The 25,459-nt window shown below is 34.0% G+C and overlaps 1 protein-coding gene across 1 annotated transcript in view; it reads left to right on the top strand.

Annotated features, from left to right (window-relative positions):
- The window catches only part of LOC111613578 (mucin-2-like), a gene marked incomplete at both ends in the record, with an annotated part of 42,934 nt that overhangs the window by 5,204 nt on the left and 12,271 nt on the right, over window positions 1-25,459 (top strand). Inside the window, 7 exons of the mRNA XM_023354930.1 lie at window positions 1,591-1,683; window positions 1,771-1,956; window positions 3,672-3,749; window positions 8,552-8,903; window positions 16,264-16,448; window positions 17,641-17,774; window positions 19,935-20,097. Coding sequence (XP_023210698.1) covers window positions 1,591-1,683; window positions 1,771-1,956; window positions 3,672-3,749; window positions 8,552-8,903; window positions 16,264-16,448; window positions 17,641-17,774; window positions 19,935-20,097 — 1,191 coding nt within the window. The remainder of the gene's footprint in view (window positions 1-1,590; window positions 1,684-1,770; window positions 1,957-3,671; window positions 3,750-8,551; window positions 8,904-16,263; window positions 16,449-17,640; window positions 17,775-19,934; window positions 20,098-25,459) is intronic.

Raw genomic sequence — 25,459 nt, 5'->3', positions numbered from 1 at the left:
TCGAGAGAGAGAGCTCACAAAATGATTCTAAACATACGACCTGTTAGTTGTCGTCGTCTTCGTTTCTGTAGGTAGAGGACACCTTGTAGATAGAGTTCATATTACTTTCGTACGGGAGATCAATTCGTGCACAAAATATAAAAGTATCACTTCTACGTGTAGACTCGGGACTTAGTCTATGGGACTCCGTTTAGGGCGTTGGCCATCAGGAGGAAAACGGCGTGGAGTTTAGATGCTTCGGATCTGTCGAAGAACTCCTCGAATTTAGACTAAATTCCCCTTATATCTCCTGAATTTCGACCAATCATCGTCCAGTAACTCTTTCGTGAGAACGGACGAAAGGGGGATGAATGAGGGGTAACCATTTCCCATCTGAGCGAGATTTTTAACCAGATACGGAAAAACAGAGGATGTTCTCTTCTGTGAAAGGAAATAACATCTGTTATCTGGTTTTTCCACGTCTAAAACACCAGTTTTTTTCACAAAAACGAAGTAATATTTTGTGTCGATATTTAAACATTATTAATAAAAATTCACAAATTAGACCCAGGGCCTTTCGGGTCTCACAATATTTCATGACGTTCCCTGCTATCAAAATCGAAGTACACTATAGTTCGACTCAAACTTCGTTATCTTTCTTATATTATCGAAAAAATTTTTTTAACGAAATTTAAGTCAGAACTTTCTGCTGCCATTTTGAATGAACTTGACCCGGTACAATTTAATAAACTCCTGTAAATGTTAACGGGGACAATGGAGCGGATCTGTTTTTGTTAAAGATGGGTATTTGTTCTTAACGTAAAATTTTTTGAGATATGTCCGGCTGCACCGTTTATCTAAAGGTCTAACAAGTAATTTAAGAATGGGCCGAGCTTGGTTTGTGCCAAATGATGGTGGGAACGCGATTGTTTCTTCGGGCGGTGGGTTTTATGATATTTGTTTTTAAAGACACCGTCGGCGATTTTACAAAAATATAAAACCACATTCACGATCAAAATGAAAGTAACACGCGCAAACGCAAGGCCCTACAAATGTTTCTCTTCGAATTACCTTGCGAGATGGTTTATAAGAACAGTTGGGTTAATTTATGACTCATTCGTGCTTATTATAGTACGCGTCTATAATAAAATACATAAAAATTTCGCATCAATTTTAATAAAGCGTGTTATTTTTCAGCTTGTACGGTTTCTCATATAAATACTTTAGGTTATTCGAATTTCTCTTTAAAATGTTTCCGAAATGACGTCCAGAAAATCTTGCTTTTCCGTCAAAAACTGGTGGCGTAAATCTGGTCGACTGTATCTCTTTTTCTCCCTCTATATTATTTACTATTTACTGCTTAAATGGATTACATACTATTATATTTGATGTCGAGAATTACGTACTAGTCTACTGAAAAATAGCGTAGGTTTACTTTTAAATGATTCGGTTATTTGAATGAAGGTTAAATTTAGAATGTGTTTTAATTTTCGGAAATATTAAAAATGTATTTGACCTTGTCGCATTAAATATTTCAATGTAATTTAGAACTTATATTATTTATTATTAATTTGTGTCGGGTATATTAATTTGATTTATTAATCTATTTAGCCGTGTGTAAGCCGCCTTGTGAAAATAACGGCGAATGTATCGAGCAGAAATGTATTTGTCCAGCCGAATATAGAGGAAATGCTTGCGAATACCGTAAGAGTTTTTTTTAAAGCCGAACCGGTATTTAAGCAAATATTTATATATATTCATATTAATTTAATTTTTTAATAATAAATTCAGCGATATCACTTTGCGAACCGAGCTTCCAAAACACTACGGGAATTATTCAATGTAACCATGACAGAAACGTCTCTCGTTGTACATTTGTTTGTCCCCAGCAAACAGAACCGTGGGATCTTCCAGAAAAACAATACACTTGTGATCTACGTGGAAAGTGGTCTAATTCCTTTCCCGATTGCATTCCTTGTAAGTATCGCCTGTATTTTAACACAATAATTATAATTATATAAAGTAAATTTTTATTACATTTTTTATATCGCTATTAAATTTATTAATTATAATTAAAAAAACTAGAAATTTAAGTCTTTGTTTTAAATTGTAACTTCGAGTATTCATTTTTCTTCTTGAGATTAAAAACGTGTAACGCACAATTTAACACATTCAGCAGTAACGTTACGCATTACGCAACAAGAACGCTTTGCATACAAGTAGGATTTATTACTCAATTTTAAGAAATAATACATTTGTTACAATTATTGATTGAAAATATATTCTGGAGTTAAAATTCCACGAGATTCGTACAGAATATTTGCCAGAGATTGTTACAGATAACTTAAAATATATAATAAAATTGCGCAATTTATTCTTATTCGACACGAAATACGCTTTCTAAACGTTAGTTGAAAGTAAATTAATATTTTCTTATTTTTAGAAAATTTATAAAATAATTAGGGGACAATACGTACAAAATGTGTCTTTTTTCCTTTGTATTTTTTAAATTTACCGAGTTAGTCAGAAAAACACTGGAATGCAAGAAAAAATATTTGATGCACATAATAGTCCACAAATCATTTTTTTTTTTTGTCTGTATTAAATATTGTTCGTATGTATATCGAATTTATAGTTTGAAATTATGTAAAAGACGAGCGAAAAATAAATTTCCTGAAAACATTTATATGAAAACTAATGCTCATTCTATTTCGTTAATCCGATCGAATCTCGAAAACTTTATTAGTAATGTTCATTATAACGACGGAGAGGATTTTAGGATGCTGGAAAAAGCGAAAATGGCGCAAAGATGCGGTCCTAGAAATTACGTTAGGCATCTATCTTGACTAAAAATCTTTTATTTAAATTGAAGGTATAGTATATTTTTCGCGGGTCGTTTATTTTTATGCTACACTTAGGTATGTCATTGTGGCTGGAATCACACTCGTTTGTCAAAAGGAACGAATCAACTGGGATAACGTTAACCATTTTCAAAGTTTCAAACGTAAACCCTCTTCGTTTACATAGAAAGATTTCTTTCTACGCAAAGAGATCGTTGGACATCCGCAGATGTTAGCAACGGGTACTTGGTCTTGACTGGAAATTATAAATCCTGGCGTTTCACGAACTTCTTTAAGTCCGGATTCTTAGTAACACTTCTTTCCAGTTATTGCTGGGGAAATCCATCTAAAAAATCTGTTATCGAGGAAACCAGTTCCCACTGCTCTTATTCCCGAACATGCTTCCTTTCTGATTTGAAACCTGATTTTAGTTTTTTATAAAAGTTTCATAATTATTTTTATTTAATGTGTTAAAATATTTCAGAATTTCTCATATTTAAAAATGGAAATAAGTCTGTGTTAATCTATACCTATTTGTTTGACAAATTTACGCTTTAACCTAAAAATTTAAAGTCGTAGGATGAGAAATATGGAGGGTTTCCATCTCGAAGTAGTAAGTTATATATTCCGTACTAAGCTCGCATGGAATTAACCGAAGAATATCTATTTATCTATATTAACCTTAACAGGCGACCTTCGTAATTACCGGAAACGCAAAATTTCAAGTTTGCATCCATTCTGATTAAATTCGGATTCCTCGAAATACGCCAATATATGATTTATTTGTGTATTTAAATTAAAGCAAAATTCATTCAGCTTTTTTAAATTAAAAAAAATTATTTAATTTTCCAGTTAACGGATGGATTGGAGAAATAGTAGAAGAGGAAGCCTCTGTATTTTCACTTTGGCCTAAAGGCATATTTCGGGAAGGTAAGACTTAACTGTTTTCTAATTTTCGCAATTAAGTGAATGACGTGTGTTTAAATCTAACGTAAATTGACGAAAATTAACGAGACACGAATCTCGATATTTTGCTATTACCGTTTTTGTGAATTCTGTAAATTGTGTATTATTTGACGTCACTCAAACCGATACGATTACGAAGAGACGAATTGATGTGAAATCTTTACTCGGGTGGACTGTTGGTTCTCCAGATTAAGAAGTTAACTGCATTCGGCTAACGTTTCAGTTTAAAGATGGTTTATTTTATAGAAAACGACCATTCTTTTTGAATTTAAGAACGGTTACTTTAACGCTAACGTCAACGTGGAGAATTATTTGTAACTTTTTCTTTTTCTCTGATTTTTTACATTCGCTATTACTTTTTACTATTTGTTACAAAATATAAAACGAATTTTGGTTTATTATACAATTGAAATTAGGACTGAGTAGGATAGGATTATCGTCATTTACTTATTGCAGCAATGAAAAAATTAGGGTACGATGCATAACTTTTTGAACAAGTTTCAGTATATAAAAGTAGTATTTTTATCGATAACAATTTCTGAAACGATTGAAATATTTCAAATTGAATAAATAATTGAAGTTTATAGAAAGGTTTAATAAATAAATGTAATGAGATTTGTAATATATTTATTCGTAATGATTATCAGAATTGACAACAGTCAATTGGACGTCGAGGACAAACTGTAAAAACTGAAAAGGAAAATAATACAACACTTCGAAACATACTTGAAATTTACGACGTCAACATTTCCTGATTTGTACCGAACTTCGTTGTATGTAAAATAAAAGATTGTTCACAATAGAATAATTCAGTTTTTGATCCATTAAAATATATCTCGACTCGGTATCTAGAAGTTTAGTTTTAAAGAAAATAAAATTTGAATTTGAAATTTTTGTAAATATTATACTGTTACTACGTGATATAGGCCTATATAATAAATAGTATATAGTTCATAAAATTTTAAAATTCAAACGTCATTTTTAATATACTTAAACTGTTTTTTTTTCGAGCCTCGATGGTGCATAAAACTAATAAAAGTGTAAATAACAAAATGAATTTATTACCAAAAGTTCGGTGCAAACATGGTTACTTTTCGACATAATCACCGTGAAGATTGAAAAATTTGTCATATCCGTGGACGAGGTTTTACCATCCTCTTGTCATAGAACGTTGCCGCCAAGAATTGAGATGAGCCCTAACGTCGTTTCGAAGATCGTCATTAGTCTCGAACCTCTGCCCTCCTAGCCACTTTTTCTGTTCGGGAAAGAGGTGGAAGTCGCTCGGCGCTAAATAGGGGCTATACGCTGGGTGTTTAAAGGTGGCGAAGACTCATCTTTCAGTCTTCCATCCAGCTTAAAACATTTTAATACGCGAAGACTTCCACCTTTTAACTGAACTGAAAACGTGGCTAGCAGGGAAGTAGTTTGAGACTAATGACGACCTTCAAAACAACGTTAGGGCCCATCTCGAGTTATTGGCGGCAACATTCTATGACAAGGGGATGCAAAACCTCAAAACCTCAAAACCTCGTCCACAGATATGACAAATTCCTCGATTTTCACGGTGATTATGTCGAAAAGTAACCATGTTTGTACCTAACTTTTGGTAATAAGTTTATTTTGTTATTTACACTTTCAGTTTTATGGACCATCTGAGCATGAAAAAACCGCCCTCGTAATTAAATTACAGCATGTAATATTATATACAATATAAGCTACATATGTGGATTTTACTTACAGGAACGAATAATATAGTATCTAGAACAAAGAAAGTTATCAAACACAGAGAAGACGTTTATTTAAGCCGTAAGATTTTATTTCTTTTGATTAATTAATGTAAATATTTTATTCAAAAATTTTCCTTATATTTGAAATAATATTAAAATGTTAATGCTTTGTACGGCGTATGTCAGTTATGAAGTTATACTTACTTTTATTTTACGTAAGGATAAGTATTAAGTATTAAAAATAGCTGCTTACGGTTGTTAAAATATGTTGTGAAAATAGCATTATACGAAATGTAAGGAAATAGTGTAGAATTTTTTCACATTTTATTACTTTCTTTTATATAGTGCAATTATATTTATAAAGAGGATTATGTCTTTATACGGCAGGAATTCTCATTATACCCACGATATCATTATTTTGAGTACTGCAGTTTATAAACTAGTAGGACCTATAGTATAAAATTTCGTATGGCTAAAACATGGTATTTTGTGAAGTCGCTCAATTAAGTTCAAAATTTCAACTGTTTCACAATTGGCGACGTTAGGTGCGCCAACAACACAATAAGTTCCAATAGTTCTTGTTTCCGGTACTTGTCCTTCGAGAAGACACTTTAGGACGACCGGCGAAGAGTTGTCTCGCTGTGGCGCTTTCTAGTGAGGCGTGCGCTAAAAACTCAAAATCTATCGGACGTGTTCCTCAACGAACTCTCCACGGCAGAGTTCGTTAACGGTTCAAATAAACCAATCATATCCCTTACATGACATCACCGTGACAAGCCTAAAAGGTAAATACAGTAATACCCCGAACTTACGCGATAGGTGGGACCGAGCGATAACCGCGTAAGTCGAATTCGCGTAAGTCGGGGTATAATTTCGCATATAAATACATACAAATAAGTTTTAATTGGGGCCGGAGACTAAAGAAAACAATAATTTAGAAAAAAATGTTTAATAAAATCTTAGATAATATGTATGTATGACAAATTATATTATTATACAATTTTTCACATTTACTCGATTATCACACCATAATTTTAACATTGTTTCCATCTCAGGGATAATACAGTAACGTTTACGAATGATGCCTGAATTTAAAGATTGAGCATTTTTTACAGCTATGAGAATTCTTTTTTTCGCGTTTTGTAATTGTTTTGACCGTCGATTCCGGTAGATCAAACTTCTTTGCAAATTTACAAATTTTCATTTTTGTATCCAAGTCTTTAATAATGTTAACTTTATATTTCAAAGATAAAGTTTTTCTTTTCTTGTTTGATGCAGAAGAATAAACGAATAAACGAATAATTAACGTGTTTGTTTGATGAAATAAATTTGTTTTACGAAATTATCACTTCTCGCGTCGTTTTTTGCGATAAAGGGAGATACTACACTACAAGAGTAGGGCATAAGTTTAAATAAAGATGTAGAGAATAATTTTCCAAATTTTAAAACATGATTAAGAAACAGATTTGGTGTTTCTGCGCTTTAATTTAAAATAAATGAAATCAATAAGCGCTATATCGACTTTTCTTTATTACTAGGCTTATTACACTCTCAATCAGTAGGAGACCAGCTTTAGAAATTTACGTTTTACTTCCAAGAGAATGTATTTCCGACGTTTAGTATCTCATCTGCTCTTCATGATGGAACTGTATTTAGTAAATAATGCATACGTGTTTACTTATGTTAACGGAAGAAAAAAACCTTTAAAAATTGTAATTTAACTTATATATTTATGAATGGTACAGTAGCGACGAGAATAGGTAAAAACTGAGTACAAATTATTGATTTCCCGGTATTCGCAATAATAATAGTATAATATTAACGATTTTAAAAATACAGTGTATATAACGTAGATGTAAAAATTGTAAACTTCCATGAATCATGTTGGTACTGTATATAAAGTAATATAAATAAAATAAGCACCGAAAGGCCAATAAAAGACGCTGTTAAAACCGTAACAGTTAAAATCTCAAGAAAGACGTTTTACCGTTAAAAGAATGAAACAAAAACCATTTTAATCGTTAAGTCACCAAGACTATAAATTTCTTTACAGTGGAACTATAATACGATGAAGTGATTCGTAGAAAACCAGAAAAACCATTTTTTATTTACACACTCGACCTCCCCCACGCTGCCTTTTAATCAGATTTGGGTTTCATGTTTCACGTAAGCTGAACAAATAAATTATTGTGAACTTTTAAAGACATTAGATACAGACGATTTTAGTAAAGAGTTATTTGCCATTTTTTTCCTAGTTTTTTTGTCGACGCTCTTTCTGGCTCAAATTTCCATTCAAATTTTTATAAAATAGGAATCTAAGTGTAGTGATTCAAATGACAAGATAAGCCACGTATTAATGAATATATTCGTATTGATTTACTGTACAACGTAAAATAAACTCATTTTTCTTATAGAACGCGTTTATATTTCATTAGCCTATTGCGGTTCGACACAAATAAAACGACATCATAATTATAAGTTGGTGGGTTTTAAAAAAATTTAGGATCGATTAAAGTATTTTGTTTCGATACGACAATTCAGTTCAGTTCTTCGCCGAGCGATACAGACAATTTTTTTAAATGAACTGTAGATCAATCTCTATAAAATGTTAAAAATATCAGTTTACGTCGTTGCCAAACCGCCGTATTTTGATTCGATAAGGAAAATTAATTAAGAATATGAATTTGTGAAGATAAAAGTCCAAATGCGATTTTTGGAATATACACAACGTATGGCATAACTATTTTAAGAAAGTTTTTACGATAAACCATTCGGACAGATTGCCCGGCAGCGCGTACCATCAAAAATATTATTTGAAATATACTGGTAATCGAGTAACATACTTTAGATAATCCGTTTGTACGTAATATTTAGTACGAATTATATTTATTTTTAAAATGTTTGTAAAAAAACTGTGATTAATGCTCGAAAGATAACAAAAAATGCTTTGAAAATTTGGTCTGTTTCGGTTTATTTTTATTTAATAGAAAATACGAATTTGTTTTGCGTGTATAATAAGAGATAATATATTTGTTGTAGAAAATTTTTATTCGAGTGGCGTATGCGCTACTTGGGGACAATTTAATTACAAGACGTTCGATGGCTACATCTACAGTTTTCACGGTCCTTGTACTTACGTTCTGGTGGAGGAATGCAAAAGCAGCTCGTTTAGTATTCATTTAAAGAACGATCCCCTATGTCTGACGGAAAGCGAATGCGTCAGGCTAATTTCTGTCATCATCGAAAACAAGAAGTTCGAAGTTACTAAGAACGAAGGAATTATGATGATCAGAAGAGAATACCAGAATCTGACAATTCCCGGCCGAGTAGATAGCTTACAGTTTTACCAATCCAACGAATTTCTTGTTTTGGAAAGCTCTTTTGGATTCAGGTAAGAAGCTTTTATCCACATTTTATCTTTTTTACTTCGTATCGGAAACTACCGGTAGATTACGTAATTTAATGGTAGTTTCCGATACAAAAACAGATTACTTTATACTGTTTAAATAAAATTAACCACGCTTACAAACAGGGAATAAAAAAACTTATATAAAAAATATCTTACTTAATGCCCTAAACGATTGTTGCGAAATATTGATAGTTAACCAGTTTCCGATCAGAAATTCCTCGAATACGACTAGTTTAATTTCAGAAAAAACAAAATATAAATTGAATACAATGTTTCTAATCATAAGAGGATTTATTACGGAAATTTGGTGGAAAATCGTATGTTTTTTGTAATCGTTGGAATTGTTTCTTTTGTTAAATTTCAGAGTTAAAAAGTTGAATCTATTTGGCGTATACTTTTGTTTTGTATTTTTTCTTCTCTGCTGTTTTCATTTGTTAATGCGACGGGTATTGGTGTTTACAAGTTTCACCGAAACACGTGGCACGAAATTTATTTACGATAAAACGCTAATTTATTTTTTATATTTATTTTCTATAATTTACTATTTTATTATATATTTATTTTATTATATATTCTCTAAAGTCATTTATAATACCGTACATTACGCAGATTTGTAACATTTAATACATACATTTTACCGTATTTTTGTTTATATACAAGTAGCGGTATGTGCGATAGAAATACATAAATTCTTTCTTTTAAGAAATCTTTAATCCTTATTCAAGATAGAAATTATCTAATATGAATTTCTGTCAATTAAGTTTAGTTATGTATTTCTTTTCCTACATATGTCTTTAACTGGATACGGTCCGAACAGGACTTTTGAAACGTAAGAAAAGCCGAAACGTGTAAAGTTTACGAATATTTTAATACACTGTTTTAAACGAAGCACTTTTCGAATCCTCAAGACTGAAGATCTTATCAATAACCGCCAATATTTTCATAGTGAGAAATACCTATTATTTCCAGCGTACACAATATACTTTATACATTGCTATATTTTATTTGATTTTCTACTTATTATACCAGGGGTGGCCAACCTGCGGCTCGCGAGCCGCATGCGGCTCTTTGAATGATTATTTGTGGCTCTCGATAAATGTACCCGAGTTCCCTTTTCATTTTTGTGTTATTATATTTAAAACATTATTATCGTTCCGTATGTGTTTCAAAATGTCTTTTAAATTACTAACAACAAATATGAAAGANGATAAATTTGTAATTTTTAAAACTGTATTAAATAACATAAGAATAAAAATAATATTTAATTTTAAATGTATAGAGGAGAAAGTGGTATTATGGAACCCCAATTACATTTTAGTGAATTGTAAACAAAGTATCATAAATACACCCACATTTTTTGTGCGAAAAGTACTGGTAACTATTAAACTAAATGTTCCTAATTGGATTTTTCGCTGGTGTAACTATAAGTATGGTTTTTGAAGACTTTTGTACAAAAAGTCAGAAAGTAAGCTTAGAGAAAATCGGGTGGTAATATGGAACCTTACTGTATATTTTCAATAAAAGGCTTTAATGTAGCCAAAAAACAAATAGGAAAGGACAAAAAATGTTAAATAATTACCAAATTATTTACTTCAATGTATTTTATCGCAAAAATGCTTTTATAACAGAGCAATATGACCTCCATCAACAATATATATTCCGGCAGCTCTTTTTCGATATTCTCGGGAAGAATTGGCTTTGTACCTAGTGTCTTTTCACATATTGCTCTGGAGGAATGTCTTCTTGCAAATAGAAGGTTCGGAGGAGTCGAGTTCCATATTACTGTAAAAGCGCCAATGGGATCCGTATTTCTTGCATCGCCATCTCGAATTAACTTATGTCTGTCGAGACCAAAATTCAAAAAATGGGAACATCGCACAGATTAATATGTACCTCTAAGCCTCTGGAACGGAATACGTGCACCAGTGAACCTACAACTACGCGATTTATATTTTTAAAATAATTAAATTCACTTAGCATTCAAAACTTGGGAATTTTGAAATAAACAAATTTGCTGATTAAATGCGGACAGCCGTTTAACTGAAGTAAAACGAGTTTTCCCCTCGCTATGGATGTCTGCCTAGTTCAGTTCAGTCACATTCCGCTACAGTTCGCCTTTATTATCAGTTCGAAATGGGATGGTTCCAAAATACCAGCAGTGTTCCATAATACCACCTTCTTTTCTATTACAAAATAGGATTTCAGCAAGCAAAGACAATTCAGTGTTTTATCTGCTAAAAGTGTACGAAGTCTATTATACAAAACCTATAAAAAGGAACCGGCAGTCGAGTAAGCTCGTTTATAATGAATACAACTTGACCGGATATATAACAGCAAGCGTCTTTACCAAAATTATGCCACTATGACCAGTTCAATCGTAGATGTTCGTCTTTACTGACATCCTAAACCAAATTCTTTTTTCCGTTGGTTGTTTTTGTCGTTATTCTTTCGATTTTGCGTAAAAATTCACTCCTTCCATCACTTTTTAACGGTCTCTTTCCAAGTTGATTGAGTGACGATGTCGTTGAAAATTCGTGCGAATCGATTTTGCCGACAGAATCGTTGCACTTGCACGAGCGAGCCACTATAATATTTCGGTACTCAAGACTTTTCTTTTGAGTAAGAAGTATAAAATACTTTGGGTTGCCAACTAACTTCTTGTTTTCCAGATATAATTGAAAGCTATACAATAGAAAAAATATTCTTGAATTTTCTTAGGATATGATCCTTTAAATAGTGTAAACAATGACGACTACATTTCCCTTAGAACGACTAGTGCAATTTCAATGGACATACGAGATTCCAAACGAGCGTTCTCTTTGGCACGTCGCTTTGATAAATAACTCGAATGGGTGCAGAGCATCCGCAATTGCTTGCAATTGTTCATATTCTTCAACGCTAACTTGGAGTGGCTCTTTCGTAATGGGAACCAGTGAAATCAATGCGGGTTAATGAAGTTCCGAAGCTAAATAAAGCGTTCACATGTGGTAATAATTGAATTCCAGGGAGTTGGAATGTCTAGCAAGAGTTTGAAGAAGCAATTAAACTCTAGCTGACTAATTTAAAAACAATAAAAACTAAAACCTGAAAAATTGTTGATTTGTTTTACTTCTCGACTGCCTTTTATCACGGACAAAGAACAAAAAACACTCAGAGCAGAAAAATATTCTTTAGTTTTGAAAGCAAGCTATGCATTTCGGATGATTTTACAAAAAAGTTCTTTTACACCCTCTGTTCTAGCTGTAAACGTAAAAATATACGATNATAAACAGTGGCGAAATCGTCCATTATCGACCGACTCCAGACCAATTTTGAATTTGTAAACTGTCATTGCAACGGACAGCTGACATTGTGCTCTGGAAGAAACAATTTGTATCACTCTTGCTACGGATATAATTCTAGAATTTTTTGCATACCTTTTTAATACGTATTTAATTGCGGCTCGCGAAAAATTTCAAATTTTGAAAAATGGCTCGGACTATAAAGAAGCTTGGCCACCCCTGTATTATACAATTGTTAATGTATATACCAGAGTACGGTGACTGGTGACATTCGGCGACTCGCGTTCGTTAACAGAATTGTAAACATCCATAAATTCCGGCAGAAGTTTATTAATAACTTATCAAAAGCTACTATCGGACGACATTATTCTGAATATCGAAACCATTGTCAGAACGGAGGCTTTATGCCAGTGTCTTTACCGTAAGAAATTAATCGATCTGCCTAATGAAGCTATTAACGAAAAAACGATTTTTGACAAAACAGTAAGTTTATCGTTAGCGAAATACTATCGAAACTTTAGATTACTTGTTGAAATATCTTAAGTTTTGAATAAACATTTTTCTAGTATTTGTAAGTTGTAAATTCTTCAATAATACACGTTTAGAGTAAGGGTTGTAAATGACACCCTCTGTGCCCTCTCCATTACAGACCGCTTTTCATTTGTCTCCATGGTCAAAAATAAGAAGTTAGGCTGCATTGATATCTAAACATCAATTAAAATTTGTATGTTTTTATTAATAACTACTTACTCGAAAGTCTTCGTGTGATAAACCATATAATAATAAAAGGAGACTACGTATTAGAAACGTTATTTTAAATTTTATTTTTGTCTTTAATAAGTTATTTTTACATGTGCGTCTTTAGAAAATCTATTTGAAATTCGTAATTTAATGACTCAATATACGTAGTCGTATTCCCATGCTTGGGAAAGTTATGGGTTCGATAGGTGATCGATTAAATGCCCCAATATTTTGTTATTTCGTACCACAACTCTCTAGGAGTACAGTAATAAAATAACAAGTATAATATTTAGTTTAGTGCAACATAAATGTCGGCCGAATGGCCGAGGCAATTAAGGCGTAAAAATACAACTAGGAGCGGTCGAAAAATTCCGCAGAAGTTTTCAGGGGTGGTGTATCTCGGACGCCTAGAACTCCGTCCCCCGCCGTCGGCCCCCATTGTGGGCCCGGAAATACTGGCCATCTTAGTAATCACAGCGCGAAAAGTGCCCGAAAGAAGGCAGCGAAACTATTCAGAAGTAATATGGATATATATAGATAATAGATATATAGATGAAAAATGGCATTCTCGTGTCTAATCGTTGATACAAAGGTTTTACAGATTTTCTGTAAATATTTAGTATAAATAAATGGAATTCTAGTGCTACTTTCTTTTACTATGTAATAAAAATTAAAATTTGCAATTTTTTTAATTAACATTCTGAAAATTTTGTGACTTCTATGTTTTTCAGTAACAGATAAGAAAAGGAAATGTGTCAGCGTTTAGACAAACGACACCATCGACGATGTAAAGTCACTAATTTTCCGAAATTCTATTCATTAAAAACACCTTTTAATAATATTTTATAACGAAATGCATTGTACTTATTTACGAAACTTGCAGCAAAATTTCAAAATACAATCGTTAAATACAAACGAGATGTCGAAAAATAAGTAAATATTCACTCTATATTAATAAGGTTGTTTTAGAAGATAAATTTATTGATACTTTAGTAACGTTTTCAGCCTATTCCTACAGGGCGTGTAGGACTAGGCTAAAAACGTTAGTAATTAAACAATTTCCTCTCGGCAAATGCGTAGGAAAAAGTAAACTTGTAATTTATTCTCTGCTGCGCCCGTTCGAACTGTTAACTTAAATGCAACTATAACGTTTTTTGCTTTCGGAAAATACTTCACAAATTTATTTTTAATTTTCGGCACTCTTTAGTTAACGGGATCCCAGTCATTTTTACTACTATTTTTAACAAAATCATTATTTTATTTTATAATACATACATTCTTAAATCAATAAAGAAAACTGAAACGGGTGATCAGGAAATGATCGCTGTATTAGACTGGAAACAAACTTTCGGATGTCGTTTAGTATGGCAGTAAGCGTTTCGCATTTCTAGTGTAGTCTACGCCACACAAATTCTATAAGATATGAATGAAAATAATGACGCGAAGTTTTTCCATGAACCGTTTTCCTCCATTTGGCACTTCCCCGACTTCTTTCTACGTTTTGCCTGTGAAATCCTGTGGCTAAATCTACAAAGTTATATTTGTGATTCATTTGCAAATGGTCATAGCCGGCATTTTGTAACTCTTCATTTTTGTATCCTCTCCAGCAATCGGACCATATAATACTTCCTTCTTTAATGTTATTTTCTATTGCATTTATCAAAGTTTTCGCACAACGATCTCTCACGGCGAATAAAAAACATTGTTTTGTCTGTCGGCATATTCTTCCAAATACCCTTGCACGTGGTCGCTTGTTTTCAGTGCATCGCTTTCACTTGTGTTTTTTTAATAAGTGTGACTCTAGCTTAAGCGTTTTTTCCATGCTCGATACGTCAGCAAAGAAGATGGCAGCCACCACCAGGTTGGTTAGAGCTCTATTTTGCGTTAACAATTTTGAATTTAATTTAGTTGTTGACGAATACACAGTGAATAAATTAAAATTTGGTTAGTTCATTAATAGATTATTTTAATATTCTAGTATATCAACGTAAGACAACACATAATTTGTTTTAGATGTTTGTGTGGTCCGGATATTGTATTTCCTACGTGCAAAAAAGTCTTTCGTCTACCTCGATAACTTTGTTAGCACCACCGATTTTAACATTTGGCCGAGAAAGCAGAATTTTCACATATCTCACGCGTGTAACTACTCCAGTCTATTGTAGTTTTAGGATTAGTTACTAATTGCAGTTGGCAAAAACTTCCAGACGTTAATTCTAAACACCAAAAATATATAAAACGAACTGCAGTCAAAAAATAAACACGTGAACCTTCTAACCAAGTTTTACTTCTCAAACCTTTTTTACGTGGCAAGGCCGGATATTACATCTCCATTTAGGTGTCTCGGAGAAACAAAAATGCAACCTCATTTTATGATTTCTCGAACACAATTGCTTACTGTGTAAAATTCCCTTCTCTTGGAAAAATCGAATTGCGCTTTTTTCATCTTTTGGCAATTGCCAAATTGTAAAATCCATTTTAACTCGAAACAGTAGAACCACGTAGAAAGAATCAACACTGCAAACTCTGAAAACAACACGAAACTAATCACTTATTCCGAACCGATTACGGTGCGCACATAAACAAAAACAAACGTTTTCGAACTCCACCCCAGTTTTCTCATCAGGCCTTGTAACGATTACTCGGTGGACCTTTCTAAAAAGTTTTGAAATAAAAATTCGAACAACCGTTCGAGTATAAGCTAGAAAAATTAAAAACCACGTCGCCTCTATCATTCACTCGCCCTACCGGGACTCAACGAATGGTTAAACCGTGTTGTCAATCAACTCTTCCAGGCCATTAACAAAACCATTTCCTCTTTATAATTTTGCGCATTGATATAAAATTAGATTTAAATATCTGCACGGCCTCCAACCATCTGAGGTGTTCTTCGTGGGCGAAGCGGGGATGAGTTTGGCCCGGTTAAAGTCTTTTAAGCTGTCCGGATCTGCTGTGTATGCAGAGAGGGTCGTGGTTGTTCTCGCATGTCGTATATCGGTCAGACGCTGTAGTAACTTGATTCTAATGGAGCGCTTAGATGATCGAATGTATACCGGCTCTATATCCCTTACGGAAACACTATACGCCAAGGAGTCTGTTCGAATTGGGAAAGTCCTTCCCATTAAGAAACATATCGAAACTATCAATTTTATTAAAAATAATAGTAAAAATGATCGGTGTCCCGTTAACCAAAGAGTACTCAATTTTCACTTAAATTGTTTCTATAGAATTTTATGGAACGTCATCCGTATTTATGGCGAACCGCACATAAAATTAAAAATAATATTTTAACTAACTTTTATACATTTTGTTATATTCAGATTACGTTGGGATGGAAAGGAAACCGTTTTAGTCACCGTGGAATCTTTCTTGAGGAATAAAACATGCGGTTTGTGTGGTCAGTTTATCGGTCGTTCCGGTAGATATATGTTAAAAGCCAACGGGGAAGTTGATAACGACGTGGTCGAATTTGCCAACAGTTGGAAGGTTATGTACGACGAAAATGGTAAGTTTCCTCTCGTAAGGATGCTTTTATTAACTTGTCTGTTTAGGAAACAACCGCTTATATTCAGAATTATTAATTAATACTTAAGAGGCCTTTGAAAATATTACGGATAAAATTATTCGAATTTTTTTGGCTACGGATTCGGCAAATTATTAATATTTGAATTTTATCTCCATGTCTTATAACTTGCTGTTATTGGCGACTTCCCCCGCGGTGGTTTTGCAAGCAAACTCCATTTATATTTAGTATTTCAACAACCATAGTAAATGTTATATAACACCTACCGCCGAGAATGATGAGAATTGCCGAGAATCAAACGAACTTGTTTTCAATTCGATCAATTTTCTGGAGCGTTTAGAATTATTCTATAATCCAACCAATACGCAATAAGAAATTCGAATTTAAAACGGTTCGAACATTTGGTTAAAAAGTCGAAATATATGAAAATATTTATAACAATGTCCGAAATGTTATCAATTTAATACCCCTAAGTACTCAATGAAGACTAAACTCAGATAAAAATAAAAAATTGTATCTAAAATAGTACAGTAGAAGCCGTTCTTCCGGTTAAGCCTTAATCCTCTCCCTCTTCCCCCCCCCGCGGGGGAATTTCGAAAAATCCCTTTTTAGTGCGCGTTTTCATGACGTACCCTAACTGTGTATCAAATTTCACCTCTTTAGGTTCAGCGGTTTGCTCTGGGCGACGATGAATTATTCAGTCAGTCAGTCAGGACAAGTAATTTTATATATTTAGATATAATCGAGATGAGTTAATAATAATAATAATAATAATAACCGCATAGCCCAAACAATAAAGAGTTGAATGTTTAAATCTGGTGCACAGTTAGGGTGCGTCATGAGAATGTAAACTAAAAAGAGATTTTTCGAAATCTTCTCGTGGGAAGAGGGAAGAAATTAATGAAAAGTTGCAATATAAAAGAAAATTTTAGGCAATTCCATCAATAAAGACGCTGTAAAAACTTCAACGGGGTTTTTGACACGTATAATTATAGCTATATTTCTGCTTCTGAGTTAAAATATTTATGAAATTTTTGTATATATATATATCGTTATAAAGAGTGTTTGAGTCGGCATCTTTAATAAAAATAGAAATAATTGTAAAAAAGTATTTTGAAATTATCACATTCGATTACTTATTGCGATTGATTTTGATTACATTTCATCATTTCAGAGAAATGCAACTCACTTCAAGTTGGACAACACGTATGTAAGTACACGACGGATACAGATCGAATACTTTTTAAGGAATCTCGAGACACTTGCAAAAAGATTTTTAATCACCAAATTTTTTCTACTTGCCAGAAGGTAAAGAACGTTTACATTCGATATTGTTAAATTTTAATATGTATCTTTATATATAGACATACAAACAGTACATAATTATGTCAATATCATCGTGTGATTTGTAAGGACTTTACCATACTTCTATATTTTCTTCTCCCGAAAAAAGTTCTGCATTGTACTGTTTCTATAAACCAACGATCTTACGCAGTTGTAAAATTGAGATTTCTCCTATATTTTAAATATGACTTAACAGAGAATTTAGATTATTAAAAATACATAAATTAACGTTTATAAGGCAGGACGAAGAAATTATATATATAATATATACAAAATGTGTGTTTTTTTTTATGTTTTAACTCTGCTTAGTGGACATTAAGAGAAACTTTTATTCATAACCATGGTGGATTAGGCCGAGGGTGAGAGACGGGGCTCGACTTATTCGTGACTTAACACCTACGACAAATTCGGGTGGCTGTGGGGAGCCGGATCGAATCCAGTTGAGAAACTCTCGAGTAGTTAGGTAGGCTGACAGCGGTGGCGTATCTAGAGGGGGCGGCGAGGGTGGTCCGCGTCGGATGTCACTCGTTTAGGGCTGACACCCGACCGTGAAAAAATGAAAACTTAAACAAACCATCACAATGTTTTTCAACGATAAATCACTTAGGCTGGAAGCCATTTTAAATACTATAATTTAATTTTACAGAATCTCTTCCGAATCTTATGGTCGCACTAAAGTTATTTCTGACAATTTGCGTATCAATTGCTTCGTGTGAGAGGAGTTTCGGCAAACAAAAATTAATTAAAAATTACTCGCGGGCAACAATGACCCAAATGAGACTTAACAATCTTGACATATTATTTAACAATAGAACACGAGTCGACACAAAATATAAATTTTTTAAGATGTGATTTCTGAGTTTGCAGCTGTTAAAGCTAGAAAGAAGAGCTTTTAAGTGTTTGTACATAATATAGTACTACTGTCATCCTTCTTCCGCCATACCCAACTTTCACATTCATACATCAATGCGAAAGAATGTATAAAAAAACTGTCCTATTATTATCATAATATTGTAACTTGATAATTAATGAGTATTATTTGTATTAATTAAATAAAATCATACTTTACGTTTATCGGATTTTTATTAGTTTTAGCAGTTTTTATTCTTGAGGTGAACCGCGATATCCGCACCGGTCGCCACTCACGCTAGCTACGCCACTGGCTGACAGCGATAGATTCGTGCATTCATCGTTTCGGCCGTCCGGTTAACAACTTCAATGTTGCTATTATAAAAGAAATTTTGTTGTTTTGTGATAACGGTAAACTGCGGCAAGAATGTTACGCACTTCGGTGAGAGTTAGCTTAGAAGCTGTAAAGTATGTAAAAACGAGACCTTTTGAAAGCTTCGCACGAAGCAGCCTTTTTCTAAAGCTGTCCTGCGTGCAGAGAGTAAACTTGTTTTACGCAAAAATAGGCGGATGACAAATGGTTAGATCGGACTTAGTGTCTTAAGCCAACAGCTTGCGCTTCACCTTCTTGTGTCACGGATTTCGAAAATGGAACTCACTAATTAATGCTAGTCAATGCGTTGAATGTTATTTGCCCATTTTTATCTTTAAAGTACTTTATGCAGTGTAAGATATTCATTCGTTTTTTCTACAGAAATGCTAAGAGTACTTTTTACCGGTATAATTATTTCTGTATGTAATAATGTTCACAAATTCTAGAGTTAAATTCGAGCGCACGAAATCTTCCGATTTCATTGTTAGGCAATATGTAGGAAAATATAATATAATTCATATTCTATTTGTATTATTAAATATCGTTATATTAAAACTAAGCTTTGATATAACGATATATAATAATACATTCTGCAGTGTTTTTTTATATTTAGTTATGAATTATTTTAAAAAATAATCATGCTAATCTTGTTAATTGAGAGAAACCCGTGTCAAATGCTACGAAAGCAACATTCTTAAATGGTAATATTAGTAGAAAAAATTAGGAAAATGAAAGTATTCCTTGTAAAATATGACGCTTTCTATTTATATTGTCTGAAATATTTGAATTCGAAATTTTTCAACTTAAGTAAATTTGTAACAATGCTTATTATTTAGTTCGTACAGCTTCTTTATATTTTTGTTAACAATTGAATTAAATGAAATGATTTAATTACTGTACAGTTGGTACCCGTCGAACTGTTTGAAAGAGCCTGCCGATTAGAATTCTGCGCCTGCAAAATCGAGAACGAGAAATGCATATGCAGTACTCTGGCTGAATATCTAAGAGAATGCGTACGTCACGGAGGACAAGTATCCGGAGATTGGAGATCGATTACAAATTGCAGTAAGTCTCGTATTAGTACATTTTATTCCTATAAATGCATTTTCTTAATCCATTAATAAATTCAATTGTAGTAGCGCCGCCAAAGAATACTTAGAGTATATTTTCAATAGTTAATTTCGATCAAAGTAAGTAAAAAGGAATAATTTACCGAGTAGATCGAATTATGTAGCCAACATTTCTTCCTGCTTTATAACAGGCTTAAAGGCGTGCATGTTTTGTGGTCCATTGAAACGGATTTGATTTCACGATGATAAAATTCTACTCCTTGTCACGCACTCCGACTGTACAGTACGGAGTAGTGGTGCGTGGCGAATACCCTACTATAAACTATCTACATTTTCACGCAATTGTACTTATTTAATAAGTAGTAAAAATAACATACAGCTAATTCGATGTTTTTTCTACACCCTTTTTACTGGATCTAGTATTCGAGACACTATAATAAATTCGTAAACTTTTTTACGATTGAATGAATAAGACTATATGATGCGGGTGTAAGCAGCCAGCTTGGCTCGAGAACTGTAAAGGTGTTAAAATTGGATAAAGTTTGGCGATCGGTAGATAGTAGCGTGTAATGTATACAATATGTAAAGATACGTCCTTCCATAAATGTTATCGAATGGATACAATTCACAGTGATAATCAGTAAAAATAAACGTTTACAACAGTATTAAACTTACAATTGGATGGAAGGTTTTTCAACAGCGAAAGATTTTTATATTTGACGTTTATGTTTCGTAAGGAAGAAATAATCCTGACAATGATCTTGTTCCGTCCGAATTCCTTCTTTCTTAATGAAGGAAAACGTCAAATAACATAATTTCTTAGAAATTAAAAGTAAACGAAACGACCGAGAATTTCTTTTTTTCTGGAGAAATTAAAAAATTTCGAATAGCAGTTTTAGTCAAATTCCAAAATTCGAACTTTCCGAATACAAAAGTAATTTTAAACTTAAAACCATTTAACAGAACATTAAATAACGGTAGTGGTTTTGAAAACGAAGCTTTTGAAAAGGATTTATAGTAATTATTAAATAACATTAACTGGAATGCCTTGTCAATGTGTGGGAAAGTGGCTCAAGGAAAAAAAAACGAAAAATACGCGAATAAATTAGTAAAGATATTCCAAAAGCAACCAGTTAAATCTAAAAGAATGCGAATTGCGCTTTATTTCGGATGGACCAATATTATCTTTCGTCTTAAGGTTTAACAATCGGTATCGTTTGGCTCTATCTTTCTTCCTCGTATCGAAGCCAAAATATCTACTATTTTTTCGGAAGCATAAAAGGAAGTCCAAGGATCGCACACAATTAGGATGATTATTTCAGATGGACTTACCATCATAAATAAAAACAGAAATAAAAAGAAACTATGACTTTTAATCGGAATAGCAATTGTACTAAAACATGGAAGGCGCGATATACAGGGCGATTCAAAAGTGACAGAAAGTTTAAAAAATTAACAACTCGCATACTGTTTACGGTAATGTGATGCGATTTTCACAGAAATGATTAAAAAGAAGCGGGATTTTTTTATGTGTAATAAAAATTTTGGTACCAAAATAATTACATTTCTTGCCACAGATGGCGCTGTAGGAAACTGAAAGCATTTATAATTTGTTAAAATAAGAATACAGCAATAAAATAAAAGTATTCTTAGTGTAAGCTCTAGTAACAATTACAGAAATTATGTAATCTTATCAAGCGCCGTCTATGGCAAGACGTGTAACTGCTTTGGTACCAAAATTTTTATTACATATAAAAAATTTCCTTTTTTCTAAGCATTTGTGTGAAAACCGCCTCGCCTTACTGTAAAACAGTATGTGAGTTATTAATTTTTTAAACTTTCTGTCACTTTTGAATCGCCCTGTAATTGCGTATTCACAAAGACAAACAAAAACAGTCAAACAGTAATTATTCGAAGACACCCATATTATGTTAGTCACCTACGTAACAATAGGAATGTGAAGAAATGCATGAAAGCATTTTAAAAATCACATCTCTATTCATTTAAAACGATTGAAATCGTCGTATGTGAGACTTTATCGGTTCTTACGAACACAAATAATCCCGAGCAATCATTTCCATTTCTTTGCAAACACGTAAGGAAGGAAAGCGATTGAGACGAGTTGTTAAAAAAATGTCAGGCACATACAGTTGATTTGAGAGACTGAAAAATATATTAATTGAAAGTATCAAACTATAGTTTTTCAGTCATCAATTCAATTACTAATAGAGAACATAGTTAATATCGACATTTTGGAAGAGGAAACAGTTCCTACTCCTGACTGTGTAAAACTATTCCCGTCTGCTAAACTACTTCCATTAAACTTGATCTTTACTTCCTAGCCTTAAAGCAATTTTTCTGCAGTTTCTTCCAAACGCCATAAGCTTTATTAATATAAAAAGAAAGAGAAAATCTTGTTTGATATCCTTTACACTTCTCGTTAAAAGGAAGATTTATAGACGAAGTAACGATGATAGTTCTTTAGCCGGAATCGTTCTCCAGCGATTCTCTAATTCGGTCAAACTCCCAGGCTGTCCAACAACTCGGTGCCCCGGAAGATTCTGAACAGGTTCGATGGGTGACAAATTGGGGACTGGGAAAGTGTGACGATGTGGCGGAGGCATTTTTCAATAAGACAATGTGTAAGTTCGGCGACCTGATGGAGATTGGGGACATAAAATCCCACTTCTCGGACACCGCTGCGAGTTCGCTGATTAGGGGGAAGCTTTTATTTCCTACCGTCGGGATGGATTGACGCCTATTCGTGTGTGGGTGGTTGTTTTCAGGAGGGAGGAAAGACAAGTGTTTCACGAAGAAACCATTTATTTTTGACGAATATGCTAACATAAAATTATCAAGATCCTGGGATTCAGAGCTTTATGGGCTATCTTCAGAAATACCTTTCTTTTCGTTCCGGTCAAACGCCGACGGGACTCTGTGGCGGCGTCACTTTAATGTTCGCAATTGGAAGAAACAGTACAAAAAAAGATGAAGGGACGTACGATGAGCGAAGAGTGAACGAACACCACAGGTAGACTAGAGGAGGCCACCTTCTGTCCTTGACGTCGGAGTTTTTATGTTTTTCCTGACCAAATAGTCATTAATTGGACGGACTTTTCTTCCGCGCTTTCTAATTGGTCTCCCACCTGTCTCCGGGTGTAAATGGAGCTCCGTGTCGGTCGCGCGAAAGGTTGGCTAGAGCTGATCTATTCGACACCTTCTTTTAGACTCTGATCACGTTTAATTGATAACTATGACATCCACGCTCATCCTGATATTTTTCTAGTTTCGTTTTTCTTTCTAAACTGTGTTTTAAGTTTAAATTTTCTTTTTAAATTTTCTTTAATTGAAATTTTGCTTTTCCCGCGATTCTTTATGAGCGTCGCTGTCAATGTCTGGTGTCGCCTATTCCACATTCTTACAACTTGTTTTCTTTACTGTCGATCTTAGATTTTACCTTTTTTCCCTCTTTGTTAACGCTATTTCCGGGCATCACAAATACTTTCCGAATTTAGCGGAAGCATTGTCCCTAAGCGAATTTATCGAAAGCCATGCCGGAAGAGACAACAGGCACGGCTGCAGATTGCCGGTAACACCACCGTGCCGTTCTGGTCTGATCACTACCAGAAAGGACTGGCTGCCGTACGTGATGACACCTCGGACCAACATATGGTCGGTGTGCCGCTTGAAAGCATAATCAGGATAGAGGCGTTTACAACGGGACCTCCAGAGACCAACACGGCCGTGGTCGGTGCCTAAACCGAATCTGGATTCATCGCCGTAGACGACTCGATTTCATTTTGTTGCAGTCCGATCCTGTCGAAAGATCACTGCAAACGGAGGCGTGGTATGAATGGCGTCACACGTAATGGCCAATGCGATGCCTAATGTTCCTCAACCGACGCCTGGAAATGGTAAGAACAGACACAGAGACCCGTGACTATAGCTCTAACCGTGTCCAGAGTCCGGATAACGATAGAGTAAGTCGTTTGTCTGCTTGTCGACCGGGAGGTCCTGTCGGCTAGTGGTTTGCCGAAGACGTTCCGCACTGTGTGAGGACGGTCTAGGTCAGGCATGGCAAATATACGGCCCACCTAATGAATTTATGTGGCTCACGATTAACTTTCAATATTAGCTACTCAAGTTTGAACAGCTCGACGAAGAATTCTGATGCGTGAAAAAAGTCAACAACTCACTGCGTGTTTACAGTTAACCCTCCATTACAAATCTCTTAAATTCAGCGTAGAATGTTGATAAAGCATGATAATGTGAAAAATGTACAGTCGACCCCCCTATAAGATCATAGATACGTTCCATTCTTTAGGAATCCGATTTCTTACGAGTCGTTCCAATCACAGCCCGACACGTGTGAAGTTTACGGACTACGGCTGATTGAAAGGTTTTCTTCCATAAAATTAATCGATTCTAGACTAATTCGACTTAACATTTTCAAAATACGTATATTTTTTGGGAATAATCCGTATAAACTACGCTATAAACAAAAAATTGTAGGATTACTTACCGAGTGTGTACCATTCGATATCGCCATTGCCCAAGCTTGTTTTCGTCGCGGAACAGCTCAGAAAACCGTAACCGATTTCTAATAACTTATTTTTCTGCGAAAAATTCTCTGAACTTTGGAGACATCATTAATATAAATATTTTTAATCGCCGTTGAATAAGAAATGTTTCTTTCACAAGAAATGTTTAAAATTACAGTACTGTATTAGACTTACGGTACCTAATTTACATACTGTACAGACGATAGTTAGCGTAAAATCTCCGTAGAGTGGCGCTACGCGGCGGAAAAAAATATATAATTATAATAAAGTTACAATAAATTAAGTTAATATATAATTATATACATAGTACCTAATTTATATATAATTAATATATAATTATATGTACAGACGAAACTAAACTTAATTTACCCGCCTAAATGTCCGTAGCGTGGCGCTACGGACGGCGGAAAAGTAGTTCGGCTGCCCGATGACGTTTTACGTAATTATAGAAGTTTTTTACCTTTTTTTTACGGTTACCGTCACAATTTTTTCGCAGTTTTATAGGAATCGTAATAATAGGGGGGTCGACTGCATCTGTAATCTCTATGTACAATTTAGTCTCTACGTGGTGACACCACAATGAGATCTCGCAACTCTTCAAAATCTTCCTAGGGCAGCTTCTGGTTCGGCCCGTGAAAAAAGTTTTATTTCTAATTCGGCCCGGGGGCAAAAACTGTCGTCCACCCTCGTCTAGGTGGTGGACGATTCGGCGAGATGACCATCCGGCTTCTCGCGGCCAAGTGATCCTTCACCTCTTAAACTCGGTTCTTATTCTCTTCGATTACGACGTAAAGA

This window comes from Centruroides sculpturatus, unplaced genomic scaffold, assembly GCF_000671375.1.
Source record: "Centruroides sculpturatus isolate CEXI.00-Female unplaced genomic scaffold, Cexi_2.0 scaffold1914, whole genome shotgun sequence".
Lineage (NCBI taxonomy): Eukaryota > Metazoa > Arthropoda > Arachnida > Scorpiones > Buthidae > Centruroides > Centruroides sculpturatus.
The sequence above is the reverse complement of the archived record's forward strand: the minus strand, read 5'-3'. Positions and strand labels throughout refer to the sequence as shown.